The sequence below is a fragment of the Hemicordylus capensis genome, chromosome 5, assembly GCF_027244095.1.
Source record: "Hemicordylus capensis ecotype Gifberg chromosome 5, rHemCap1.1.pri, whole genome shotgun sequence".
Classification (NCBI taxonomy): Eukaryota; Metazoa; Chordata; class Lepidosauria; order Squamata; family Cordylidae; genus Hemicordylus; species Hemicordylus capensis.
The window spans coordinates 135395239-135409481 of NC_069661.1; the positions used below are offsets into that span (position 1 = coordinate 135395239).

General features: G+C 45.3%; 1 protein-coding gene across 11 annotated transcripts in view; it reads right to left on the reverse strand.

The window, feature by feature from the left end:
• The window catches only part of MPPED1 (metallophosphoesterase domain containing 1), a 191577-nt gene extending 187800 nt beyond the window's left edge, over window positions 1-3777 (reverse strand). For 5 of the 11 annotated variants that reach the window (XM_053257928.1, XM_053257926.1, XM_053257927.1 and 2 more), the window contains exon 1: window positions 3262-3502. In XM_053257928.1, coding sequence (XP_053113903.1) covers window positions 3262-3295 — 34 coding nt within the window. In that variant the 5' untranslated portion in view covers window positions 3296-3502. The other 6 variants (XM_053257921.1, XM_053257919.1, XM_053257916.1 and 3 more) reach the window with 4 other exon arrangements.
• Window positions 3778-14243: the final 10466 nt, after the last annotated feature.

Here is a 14243-nt window from a genome sequence, read left to right on the forward strand (position 1 = left end):
AATTTCATTTAAAAGCTATTTTATGCACTAGTTCTGTTCAGAATTTGGCCTTCCATCACAAGACTGTCAAAATATGATTCAGCAAGAATAAAAAGTTGGCACTAGCTAGTTTTACATCCTGTATTATCATCATATGACACATTTATAACAGATTATTAATTGTTATAATGCTAATGGTATACTACGCTACTTACAAAAAGCAAGATGAACACATTCCTGTTCAGGCAGCTCACAATCTAAACAAAATTGACACTGGTATCATGTATATGAGGATACCAATGTATTCTCTTGACGTATGCTGGATGCCTCATCTATTGGAGACTAGCTATAAATATTTCAGTTGGACAAACACAATTAAACAAAGGAAGTACGTACAGTACACTTATTGAAATGGATATCTAGAATAATTATTTCCATAACTGTTGTGCCTTATTACATTTATGTCCTGTCTTTCTGACAGTCAATGAAACAGATTTTGCTCAACAAAATAATTATATGCTAGAAAACCTACTTTCCACATGTGACAAATGTAATGTTCTTTACAAGGTAATTCTATTACAGCAGGACTACTGACTTTCTTTACATTGAAATCAATCTCTTCCAGCAAATACACTGATTTAAACTACAAAGATAAACCATGTCGACACTGCTACAAATGATGACGTTACCTGTATATAAGATCGGGTCTCATCATCTCTGGAAAATGATTTCCTGATTAATAACTGCTACTAAGGGAATCAATATCAACTTTTTATGGCCAATAATCACACTACAAATAGGATTACTAACATCTTTTACACAATTTTCCAAGACACTTGTTAAAATAAGAGCAAGAGAGAGAATGAAAATCTATACACATGAATATGCAGTGTATTTACTTATATACACATTCCCTGCAGGTAGAAGTGTTCAGGTTGCATTTTAATCAAAGTTGCCTGTAATGTAAGATAATAAAACAGATCTGGAGAGCATATTTTAGATGTATCATTAGAATTTCATGGATACATGACCATCTACCATATATTTCACAGCATATATGGAACCAAGCTAAGTAAGATTTTTTAAAATATATATTAAGACAAAAGCATTTTTAATAATAGCATGCATTCATTTACAATGTGTCCAAAAGCATAACACATTCATGATTCCAGGGTGCATTACATCCTACAGTTTTATGCAGAGTATTGAGCTTTAATATAGTCCCTAGCATTTTCCCCAAACGATTTAATATTATGAGACCACACACACACACACAAAACAGTACTTTAAAAGCATACTGAAAAGACCTTTTGAATCATTCTTAATGTACTTCAGGATAAGCCATTTCAGAAATGTATTAACCACAATTTAACATTTGTGTTTTCCATATCTTCAATGTTTACCTACATTCATGGATTAGTCCTTTGCTATAATCTAAACCAAAATGGCTCTTCAATGCAAGTGGGATATCCTGTTGTACTCTTCTCTGGAAGAGTGAGGACGCTAAAATAATCTGCTATTAATCCTAGGGTGCTTTGGACTTCTGCACTAATTTTGCTTTATTCCGAGTTGATTACATATTTCTGTTCTCAATTGTAACTGCAGTAAAATGCAGAACAGAGGCAAACACCATTAGTACAAATTCAATAGCAATGGCCTAATCTACAAGGCCTCAGTCAAGTTAAGTTTAGCCATGTGCAGAGGCTGCCATCCTATGTACACATATCTGAAAGCATATCTCATTGAACTCAGTAGGACTAACTTCTAAGTAAATCTTCAGAGAACCAGGCTGCAAACCAGTTAACAGCAGTGAAATAACTAATGTATTCCATTGGTTTCAATGAGATGTGCAGCCCAATTTTATGCCAGATATAAGCACCAACAGGTCTTTCTAAGTGTCAATGGGACTACAGTTTTAGTCATGACTAACTTTACTTAAAATGGGGCCAGATATCTCTTTTTCTTGTTAGATTCAGCTCTACAGCTAGAAGGGTCAGGAAGAAAATTTATTTAATAAAGGTTGAAACCAATTTCCAATACATTACTTAAACATTTCTTATAGTATAAAAATAAAACACGCACACATGTGCACATACTCTGGAACTAAAAAGTGGAGGACTGGGTGTTTGTTTTGTTTGATTGGCATACTGAGGAAAATTACCCAAAGTAGTTCCACTTAAATTAAAAGGGTAAGTTCAGCATCCTTTTAATTTCACTGGAACTACTTTGAGTAATTCTCAATATGCCAACCAGTGTAGAAGATCAGCATGAAAGAGAATCTTCCAGTTTAAAACAAGTTTTTACACAGACAAAAGCAAACTCAGAGGACAAAGTCCAGATAACCCACAATGGTCATTTAATTAGGATAAGAAAGGCATATTTTAAAGAGAGAAAGACAAAATAAGGCTGGGGGAGAGGGAAAACCACCACATAAAACTGAAATAGCCCTCGGTCAACCTGTTTGAAAGCAATGGAATAAAGATTCAGCGCGGATGTGACTGCCACAGCGGGCATGTAATGCCTCTTTTGCCCTGAGGAGCCTCCACTGGAACTCTGCAAACAAAAGTAACTTCCAAAGGGGATGCATTAGGACAGGGCGCACATGTGCAAAAGATTTCCTTTAACTTCCCCAGGTGGCTCGCTATTTTTGCAAGCTTAAAACAAGCCACGAAGAAAAATCTAGAAAGAAGAAACGGAAAGAAAGAAAACCGCAGAGAACCACACACACTAGCCAGCAAAGGCTGGAAACGTGTGATAGCGAGGCAGCCTTACCTTTCAAACAACAACCCCTGCAAGCAAGTAAACAGGCTCCGAGATCGAGGGCGAAGACCAAGGAGACTTAAACAAGCAGCTTAAAGTAATATTAAGATCCTTCAGCAGGCAAGAAGGAACAGACCTGGCTTCTCAGAGCCGCTGCAGCCTTTCCTCCTGCTTTACTGGCGGCAGCTTCTTATTACCACCTCATGCACACAAACACTCGCACTTTCGCTTTGGGGTTTTCCCATATTATAATTTTTATTATTATTTAACGCAGCAGTGTTGTTGTTGAAAGAAAGCTTGGTTCCCAGACGCGGGGGTGGGGTTCCAGGGCCGCAGCCCAGCCTCTTCCCCCATCAATCTCAAATAGGCACACAGCTAGCCTTGAACCTAGATTGTTCGTTTCACTACCATTTTCCGCAACCAGGGAAAGCCAACAGCGACAATATCTCTATTCCCTGTTGTCCCCCAGCCCGAAAGACGCTGGCTCTAAGTAAGGGAAATCTTCCCCGTCTCTATACTCACTCTTCTCGCAGAGTCCGCTGTGAAAGGCACGCATCGATAGCACAGCTATATCTTTTTCTTCTTTTAAAGCAAGCAATCATCTCTGGCAGCCCAGCTCCGTGTCTTCCCTCCCCCTTCTCCGCCTTCGCCCCTACCTCCTTTGGGGGGGCTCAGGCAGCTAACACCCCCATTCCTCCCGACACACACACGGCAACGTCTCGTTCCCCAGCTGCTTGGAAAGGGGATAGGAAGAAAAGAGCCCTATTACACACATCCTTGATTCCAGTCAACTGAGGCGGGGGGGAGCTCAAAAGGGGACAATAAGGATCCCCCAAGTGTACGTGGTTTCTAGGGCCGATACACAACATTACGTCCTCGCAGGCTGCTTCACACTTCGAGATGAGCGACCCCAGATTTTCTCCTGGCCTGAGGCAAACTGTAAATCCCGCCTAGCGGCTCACCCCCTAGTATTTAAAGGGGCGCCGGTTGCGAAGAGGAGGCTGCTTCCTGGCAGGCTCTTCTCAGCACCTTGGCCATGCTTTAAGGCTGCCAAGAGGACTAGGCAAGGAGAAAGAGCTACCAGCAAGCAGTCTCCTCTCTTCAACCCGCATCCCACCGGGCCGGGGGTGGGAGGCGCTGAATAGCGGAATGTACAGCAATAAATGGGATCAGAAATCAGTGAGGTTTCTGTAAGGACAGCCAATTTCCTCCCTTTCTTCGATCCACACACAGGCCTTTTCCCATCAAAAAGCTGCGAGTTTAACCCACAAGCTTCTCCTGCGTTCCCCTCTACCCCGCTCTACACAATCTATACTTACAGGTGAAACTCGGAAAATTAGAATATCGTGCAAAAGTCCATTAATTTCAGTAATGCAAATTAAAAGGTGAAACAGATATATGAGACAGACGCATTACATGCAAAGCGAGATAAGTCAAGCCTTAATTTGTTATAATTGTGATGATCATGGCGTACAGCTCATGAAAACCCCAAATCCACAATCTCAGAAAATTAGAATATTACATGGAGCCAAGAAGACAAGGATTGAAGAATAGAACAATATCGGAGCTCTGAAAAGTATACAGTGTACTGTGCTTGATTGGCCAGCAAACTCGCCTGACCTGACCCCATAGAGAATCTATGGGGCATTGCCAAGAGAAGGATGAGAGACATGAGACCAAACAATGCAGAATTGCTGAAGGCCGCTAATGAAGCATCCTGGTCTTCCATAATACCTCATCAGTGCCACAGGCTGATAGTATCCATGCCACGCTGCATTGAGGCAGTAATTGCTGCAAAAGGGGCCCAAACCAAGTACTGAATACATATGCATGCTTATACTTTTCAGAGGTCCGATATTGTTCTATTCTTCAATCCTTGTCTTCTTGGTTCCATGTAATATTCTAATTTTCTGAGATTGTGGATTTGGGGTTTTCATGAGCTGTACGCCATGATTATCACAATTATAACAAATTAAGGCTTGACTTATCTCGCTTTGCATGTAATGCTTTGCATGTAATGCGTATGTAATGTCTCATATATCAGTTTCACCTTTTAATTTGCATTACTGAAATTAATGGACTTTTGCACAATATTCTAATTTTCCGAGTTTCACCTGTATTTCAAGGATATAGAGCCCAGGAGTCACCTCTTCGCTCTCAGGGGCATAGCTAGGGAAGAGGGGGCCATGTTCACCCTCTCTCCAGTGGCTCCTCGAAGTGAGGGAGGTAAGAAAATAGGGAGGAGTAGAGCAGGGGGGCCTCAGGAACTGAGGGGGGCGGGTTCTTTGAACCCAGATCCACTCAACTATAGCAACAACCTTGCTCCCTTTCCCTCCTACCTCCTCTGCACACACTGTCACTGCCCCTGGCCTCCTCCTTCCACCACTGCTGCCACTCGCAGTAATGTTATCCCCATCTCTTGTGGGGAGTGGGTTAATGGGCTGAGAGGAAACAGCATATCTGCCTGCTCACCATAGGCGGATTACTGCAGAGGCAAGGGAGGCAATTGCCAATGGTGGCAAATCCGGGGGGAACAGAACAAATCTTGGGACGGGGGGGGGTTGCTTTTTAAACTTTTAAATCTACCACTGTGTGGCAGTGGTGAGAGATTAAGACTTTTACCACCCCCACTGCCACAGATAGCTGGGTAGGGGTGGCAGGAGGAAGGAAGTCTCCCCATTTTTCTTTCCACCGCTGTCAGTGTGGTGGAATCAGGAGGCAGTGGCTGCAGTGGGGAGGGTTGTGTTGGGGGAAGAACAGAGAGGGACAGCTCCTTCCAGCTCCCCTCCTCCTTCCCAAATGAGTGCAGGCCTCCAACACAGTCCGTTTTGATTGCGTTGGGGTCGTGCACTCATTTGGGAGGGAGCAGGGGAGCTGGAAGGAGCTCTCCCTCGTTGTTCCTCCATGCCCCAGCAGGCAGCAGACGCTGCTTTAAGGTAAACAGAGGAACTTCCTCCTCCAGCACAACTCTCCCTGCTGTAGCTGCTGCTGCCCAATTCTGCTGTGCCCAGACGCGTAACTATAGGGGGGCAGGCAGGGCACGTGCCCTGGGCACCACTTGGGTGGGCCACGTGGGGGGCGCCAGAAAGTGCCATGACCCCCCCGATCCCTGAATAATTTTTTTTTACAGCCGCACGCCCGCCAGCTCGCGGCGCCGCCGCTACCTGTGCCCTGACCGGCGGGCGGCCCGATGGAGTCGTTGTGTGCCCCCTGGGATGGCTTGTGGGGAGTGAGCGTGCAGCGTGGCGGCATCGCTCCCCAACTGCACAGGCGCGCCTGCACAGTTTGAATGAACTGCGCAGGCGCGCCTCGCAGTTGGGAAGCGACGCCGGGCCAGACGGCAGGCCTCGGCGTCGCTCTGTACTCGGCGATCCGCCGCAGCCCGCCACCGCCTCGCAGTTGGGAAGCGACGCCGGGCCAGACAGCAGGCCTCGGCGTCGCTCTGTACTCGGCGATCCGCCACCGCCCGCCACCACCGCGCTCACTCCCCACAAGCCATCCCAGGGGGCACACGATGACTCCGTCAGGCCGCCCGCTGGCCAGGGCGCAGGTATAGGGTTATGATGTGGGGGGGCGGGGGCGCAATTTCAGAGGCAGAGCTTGCCCTGGGCGCCGTTTTCCCCAGTTATGCCTCTGGCTGTGCCTACCCTCCTCACTGCGGCAGTGGGGGCAGAAAATCCTTGGCTGCCTATGGGCAGCAAAAGGTTTCATTGGCCCCTGCCACTCACCCACAAGCACCCACTGGGAAGATGCTGACACAAAGTGCATGTGTGCCTTCCATTTTCCAGCTTGCTCAGATGTTAGTAAGAAGCTGAATGGCTCATTTCTCTTTGGCCGAATTCAGACATAATAGGAAACTGGAGGTCCCTTCACCTCTGGTTTCATTTGCCACAATATGAATTGGGGAAACCGGAGCTGAAGGTGAAAAGGTACCCATGGTTTCCCTCCCCAAAATGAGTTTGGGTGCCCTCAACTCTGGTTCTGCAGCACCAGCATTACATCTGAACACAGTTTCAGCCCCATGGAGCCGGGGTTGAGGGAGGAAGCTCCTCTCTCACTCCAGCCAGGTTGGCTATGTGGGCTGTCCTATAGAAGAAAGCCTGCACAGCTAGCTCCCCTGACTCTCACCAGTCTCACTGGCTGCAGAGAGGCAACTCTTTAGAACATCTGAATGCAGAAGAGAGAGCGGGGGAAGGGGGTGTGGAACTGCAAGTCCATTGGACCTGTGCTTCCAAGTTACGTCTGAAGGCAGAGAGAGGGAAATGGTCATTCAGCCCCTTACCACTAGGGGTGTGCATTTTGTTTCAGATACAAAACGTTTTGTGCCCCAAACAGGCCATTTTGGTTGTTTTGTAGCCAGAACAAAACACCCAATACTCAAAACAGAAAATTTTGTAGCTGAAGCAAAATGTCCCTGTTTCAGATACAAAACGTTTTGTTCTTTAAGCTGTTTTGGAACTCCATTTTGCAATCAGGAAAAGTATTTCTCCTTCAGTCTCCATTTTGAGTTTTGACATCTGTTTGAATTCCTGCCCTTCCAGCAAAAGCATGGGCTGATCTGCTGGCAATTGCCTCCTTATTCCTTTTAAGGAAATTTAAGGGTAAAATTTACCCTCATTAGCCAGTGGGGCAGAGTGCACACTGCGTGGGGCAGTGTGCATTTCATTGTTGTGTGTAGATCAGTTGCATTCCTGGGAGAGGGGGGATGTGGATGTGCATGACTTTTGGAAATGTGCCTGGTTCTTTGCAAAGCTCTGCTGTTGTTGTTGATGTGTGATGTTGATGTTATTTAGAGTGGATTCAGGGCAAAAAGGGGTCTTTGGGGATAGAAGAGTGGGTCAGGTGGTAGTGCTCCAATGATTGATTGATTGATTTCTACACCGCCCTTCCAAAAATGGCTCAGGGTGGTTTACACAGAGGAATAATAAATAAATAAATAAATAAATAAATAAATAAATAAATAAATAAATAAGATGGAACCCTGTCCCCAAAGGGCTCACAATCTAAAAAGAAACAAGATAGACACCAGCAACGGTCACTGGAGGTGGATAGGGCCAGTTGCTCTCCCCCTGCTAATTAAAGAGAATCACCACATTAAAAAGTGCCTCTTTGCCAAGTTAGCAGCGGTTATGGTAACCCCTAATGGGTGCCTGCTGCCACCCAGATTCCAAAGAAATTGGGGAAAGGGCTGGTTTTATGAGAATTTTTGAAGTTTACATGTCTTGGGGACAGATTTGGGGCAGAAAGGGGGCCTGAGGGGCAAAACAGTGGGTTGGGTGGCAGTGCCCCAAAGGGTGCCTATCACAACCGAGATTCCAAAGGAATAGGGCAAAGGGCTGATTTCTTAGGAATTGTTGGAATTTACACACTTTAAGGTTCCCCCCACCTAGGGAATAATGAAGGTTTTAGCAGTCCCATAACTCCACCAGGGGGGCACTAGGGTGGCCAGCAGCAAGTGGTGGTGTAGTGCACATAGGGTGCCAAGCACTCCCTTGGGTTGCTAACCCATGGGGTGCTGGGTTCTGTTGTTTCTGGTAGCATATGAGATTTTCAACTACAAACCACATGTCCATTCTCATAAGCTACCAGAGAATCTACACTCAAAAATCTAAGAAACAACAGAACCCAGTACCCCAAGGGTTAGCAACCCATGACAGTGGTTGGTACCCTATGTGCTCTACACCACCACTCACTCTGGGCCACCCCGATGCCCCCAAAGGGGCTGCTGAAACCTCCATCATTCCCTATGGGGAAGAACTTTAAAGACGGGTAGACTCCATTAAATATCTAAAAACCAGGCCTCTGCCCAATTCCTTTGAAATAATTCTGGTAGCTTCCTTGCCCCCACTGGGCAATACCACACACCCTACTCTGCTCTGGGCCACCCCTTACCCCCGACATGAAGCTATAATTTTGCTGAAACCTCCATTATTCCCTATGGGGAAAATCTTAAACTTCAAAAATTCACCAAAAATCAGCCCTTTGCCCAATTCCTCTGGAATTTGGTTGGTAGATCCCACCAATTGGGCACTTCCACTCCCAACCACTAGTTTTACCCCAGGGACATTTTTTTTAAATCCAAAACATTTTGGATTTGGATTTTGCAATTTCAAACAAAGAACAAAATCAGGGTGTTTCAGATTGGCTGATTTCGAACAAAGAACAAAATGGGGGTGTTTTGGATTTGGGCCAAAAACAAAACAGAAAACAAAAACAAAATGCACAACCCTACTTACCACTACATGAGCTAACTCACAAGCGGCAAAGAGCAAGAGAAGAGGCCGCAATGGTGGCAAAGCTCCGCAAGCAACAATGCCCGGGGGGGAGCAGTGACAATGGTGGCAAGGAAAGCTCCACAAACAGTTGCAGGGTGGTGGAGAGGCAGCAATGACAGCAGGATGCTGAGAGCAGTGGCAAGGCAGCAGGCGGGAGACATGGCTGCAATGGCGGCAAAGCTCTGCAAGCAGCAGTGGTGGGAGGCGGCGGCCAGGAGGAACTGGTAGCAATGATGGCAAAGCTTCGCAAACAGCAGCAGGACAGCAGGCAGGAAGAACAGCAGCAAGTTAAACATCATCACCTAAAGCCCTTTGGAGCTCCCCACCACACAGCAAGTTAATCATTATCCACACACACACACACACACGCACACGCACAACATACACAGTATTTTTAACACGTAAGTTCTTGAGGACAGAAACAGCAACTGACCTCACAAGAATGTAATAATATTAAATAAGTGTATTTATGCAAATATGCATTAGCAGAAACATTTCAACATGAAACTTAACATATTTCCCATCCCACATATTTCTTTACCCATACTCCCCTCTATCTCTAAAGGATCCAATATTCAATCAACAGAATCTGCAAGAATGTAAAGATGAACAAGACTCTTTATGCAGATATTGATTGATTAGTATTGTCAAGTCAGTGTTGACTCTTAGCGACCACATAGATAGATTCTCTCCAGGATGATCTGTCTTCAACTTGGTCCTTAAGGTCTCTCAGTGGTGCATTCATTGCTGTCGTAATCGAGTCCAGCCACCTTGCTGCTGGTTGTCCTCTTCTTCTCTTTCCTTCAACTGTCCCCAGCATTATGTACTTCTCAAGGGAGCTGGGGTTTTGCATAATGTGTCCGAAGTATGATAGTTTGAGCCTGGTTGTTTGTGCCTCGAGTGGAAATTTTGGATTGATTTATTCTATGATCCATTTCTTTGTTTTCCTGGCTGTCCATGGAAACGCTTCCTTCTCTCAACTCCAGTTCCAGGGAAGGCTACCTCCATTACTGAATTCGGACATAATGGAGGCAGCTGCAAACGGGCGGCCTGAGCAACAAGCCTCACATCAAACTAAGGGTTCAAACTGGAGTTCAGTGAGTGAGCCCTCGGTTTGAGTTAGGGTCCGAACTGTGGTTTCCTGTATTCAGACGCTCAGGTTTGGGGACCTCTGGCTGCTCTGCCTCTGATTCCCAGTTATGTCCAAATCCAGCTACTGTGAGGAGAGAAGGCTGCCAGCAACCTTCCCTCCCCATATGGTGCCTTTGCAAGGGGCTTCTCCCTACCCTACCTTGTGGTTCTAGAAACAACCATAGCCATTCCTCTCCCACACTCCATCCTCCTATTCTCTATGTCTTCAAAAGGTTGAGGACACAAAAGTTGGAGCAGCAGGAAGTGATAAAACACACTTCCTGCTGCTGCAACTTCCCTTCGTGCAGCCTTTTGAATAGGCAGAGAGCAGGAGGACAGTGATGGCTGAGGCACCACCAGAAAAGCAGGTTGGGGGTGGCAATTGTGTCAGCAAAAGTGGTGGGTCAGATGGGACTGCAGGTGGTGGGAGTGGGGCATGGGACAACTGATCTGCCTCCTCTGCCCAGGGTGGTGCCTGAGGCAGCTGCCTCACCTCATTAGCAAGCCAACCCAGCAGTCCCCATCCTGGTTTTGTGTACACAGGGTCAGTTATCATCCAGCATGGTTAGCCATCATGTCCTGTTACTGGCATCGCATGCTAAGGCTGTTGTAAGGAAGCCAACCATATATTTTATTTTTTATTTCCTACATTTATATACTGCCTTTCTGCTACTGGACTTAAGGCTGTTTACAAAATGAAACAATGAATTAGAATTTAATAGACACAATGCAAAAGGAACAGAAAGAAACTCTGCATCTCTGCATGTTAAGTAGCACTAAAATTTCCATTCAGGGCTGGTTTGTTCAGACAAACAGTGCCTTTACATAATTAAGGAATATTGCTTTGAAGGGAAGACATGCACACGCACAGCATGTTGGTGTCTTTTTCTGGTGGTGTCTCAGCTCTGGGCTAGATGAAACTGATCATTTCCATTCTTTCCAGACTGGCTTCCAGCCCAGGTATGAGATAGAAACTGCCTTGGTTGCTCTGGTGTATTACCTATGCCGGAGATAGACAGAGGGAAGGTGACTGTTGATTCTCCTAGACCTCGCAGCAGCTTTTGATACCATTGACAATGGCATCCTTCTAGGTCCTCCACAGAATAAACCCAGGCATGCTCAGAACATGTCCCTTGGACCTTGAGGTTCACCCACCCACTGACATGTATGGACCAATTGGAATTGGGTCCACCCATCCATTTTTTGCATTGTTATTGGATGAAATAGGGTATTGTGTGACCCTGAGGAGCATGCCTTGATGTAGGCTTTTGCGAAATGTGGCATTTTACACTTTTGCAGAGAGCATGTCAGAGTTCAGGACAGAGTTGCTTAGTTTTCACAGGGATGGGATTCTAGGAAGAAAAGAAAATACCTTTATTTTAATGTCTTTCCCACACCAAATATGCAAGTTTGTTGGTGCTGATAGATTCCACAAGGCTAGAGGTTGCATGCCAAGACAGATTACCTGATTTAACAGGCTCCTAAAAATAATAAATTGCCCCATTTTAAATTCCACTTATACTGTTCTCTAAAATGCCTATATTCCCCACACACCAACACTACAATGTAAAATCTATTTACCTGTGGCTCTGTGGATATGGCAGCCAGGATATCTTGCCATAATTTCATAGCCTCCTGGTCTTCCTCAGCCATGGTTTTGGCTGGAGAAAATAGTTTTTCACCATCTGAATTGGTGCTGGTCTTCTTATCTTAGGTATTACATCCAGCTGTGTTGTAGTCTGTGGCACAAGGGGGCTCTGAGGATATTCCATGATCACACCAGCAAGTGCCCAGTAAAACTGCTGCCTTTTAGAAATGTGGCTATTCCGCAGACATTTTGAGAAGCTGAATGAGTCAGCGATACAGCAGACTACGAAGGGCTGGACCCTTTGCCTATTGGCCCCCGCATGCCAGGTGGTTGTTAAACCTCATGGTTCATGGGACATGTTCTGAGCATGCCTGGGTTTGTTCTGTGGAGGAGTGGCCATCTCCTGATAGTCAGCCAACCATGCCTCTCGGGGGGGTATGGGGTGGGATGGAGGAGGAGACTCCACCCCTAAAGTTACATTATCTAGAAAAGGGATCCTCAACGCTGGGTCCCCAGATGTTATTGGACTTCAACTCCCATAATCTCCAACCAAAGGACTCCGGGGCTGGGGATTATGGGAGTTTAAGTCCAACAACATCTGGGGACCCAACGTTGAGAATCCCTATCTAAAAGATGGCACCATGATGTCATCATGCCCATATAAGGTCAAAACTCCACCCAGGTATGTATGTAATGCTATTTCCGTGCAATGCCTTAGCCTCAAGCCTGTGCCCTCCCCTCTCCCATCCCCAGTATCCCTTTCCTACCTAGTAGGGATGTGCTCAAATTGATTTTTTTAATTCAATTTGTGCCCCAAACAAATCACCCCTGATTTGTTTTTTGTCCAAATCTACCCCCTCCAAATCACCCCAGATTCAAATTTTATTTGCTTTGCTTTGCTTTGGATTCAGACTGACTTAGAACACTTAACAAGGTCCTAGGAACACCAAATTTGAGTGGTGGATAGGTCCCCATGGGTGCCACCTACCACCCATATCTCAAGGCAGTGGGACACTTGGTTGACTTTTAATGATTTTCTTTTCATTTTTACTGATTTTGAACATTTCTGCCATAGGAAACAATGGGGATTCGAAGTTGCCATATCCTAACCCTAACACGGATCCCCAGCTTTCTTTAAAAAAAACAAAACACTAAGCTCTAGCCCTTGTAGAAGTGGAGTTATGGAGTAAAATGTGCAGTCATTATTTTTCAAGTGTTTGGATTCTTTGGTGTATAATAACTTTTTCCTCATAATGAATCCCTATGAGTATTCATTGCACACTTTCATTTCTTCTGTTCATTTTGACTATCACTGGACAGTGCCAACTGTCAACTGCCATGTGCCACCACACCCCCACCTGTAAGGCAGTGGGGTACTCATTTTAATTTTTAGGAATATTGAAATGTTTAGATTCTTTGGTGTCTAATAACTTTTCCTCATAATGAATCCCTATGAGGATTCATTATACACCTTCATTTCTTCTGTTCATTTTGACTATCATTGGACAGTGCCAACTGTCAACTGCCATGTGCCACCACACCCCCACCTGTAAGGCAGTGGGGTACTCATTTTAATTTTTAGGAATATTGAAATGTTTATATTCTTTGGTGTCTAATAACTTTTCCTCATAATGAATCCCTACGAGGATTCATTATACACCTTCGTTTCTTCTGTTCATTTTGACTATCATTGGACAGTGCCAACTGTCAACTGCCATGTGTCAACTATCCCCCCCCCACACACACACTGGGATACTCAGTTCATTTTTAGGTATTTTTGACGTGTTTAGATTCTTTGGTGTCTTCATTACACACCTTCATTTCTGTGTGACTTTGCTTGACTTTGAAGACCCACTTGCTTCCTACTGGCTTTCTTTCAACAGATAGTTCCACAAGTCTCCAAGTCTTATTTTTGTGCAGGGAATCCTTTTCTTCTATTGCTGCTTTTCTCCACCTCTCAGCTTCATCAGCTGGCATCTTTCTATATCTTGCCATGTGGTGGGTTCTTCTATCTCTCCTCTTTTGGTCATGAGTCTTTTGGGTGGAACCCCTTTATTGGGCCTTTGTAAGTGCCTCAATTCTGGCTCAGGCTGTGCAGCCCCTTCTGAATCTGCTTCTGGTTCTGGCACAGATTCTTCAGGTTCACTGTCTGGCTCTACCTTCATGAGGTTCCACTTACATGGTTCTTCTTTCACCTGGATCTCTGGTTCAAATTCTGGCAAATCACCTCTGTTTGGCCCTTGTCTCTCATCAAAATACACCACATTGCAAATTCTGACCTCTCCACTTGCAGGATCAAGGATTCTGTATCCCTTTTCACCAGGCGCATATCCAGCCAGCACTCCCAATTCATATCTGCAATTGAGTTTGATTCTCTTGGCCTTTGGGACGTATTCATAAATATTTGATCCAAACACTCGGATATCGCTTACAGAGGGTTTGTGCCCATGCCATATTTCCAATGGTGTCTTGTCTATTGCTTTGGTTGAAAATTTGTTTTGCAAGTAATT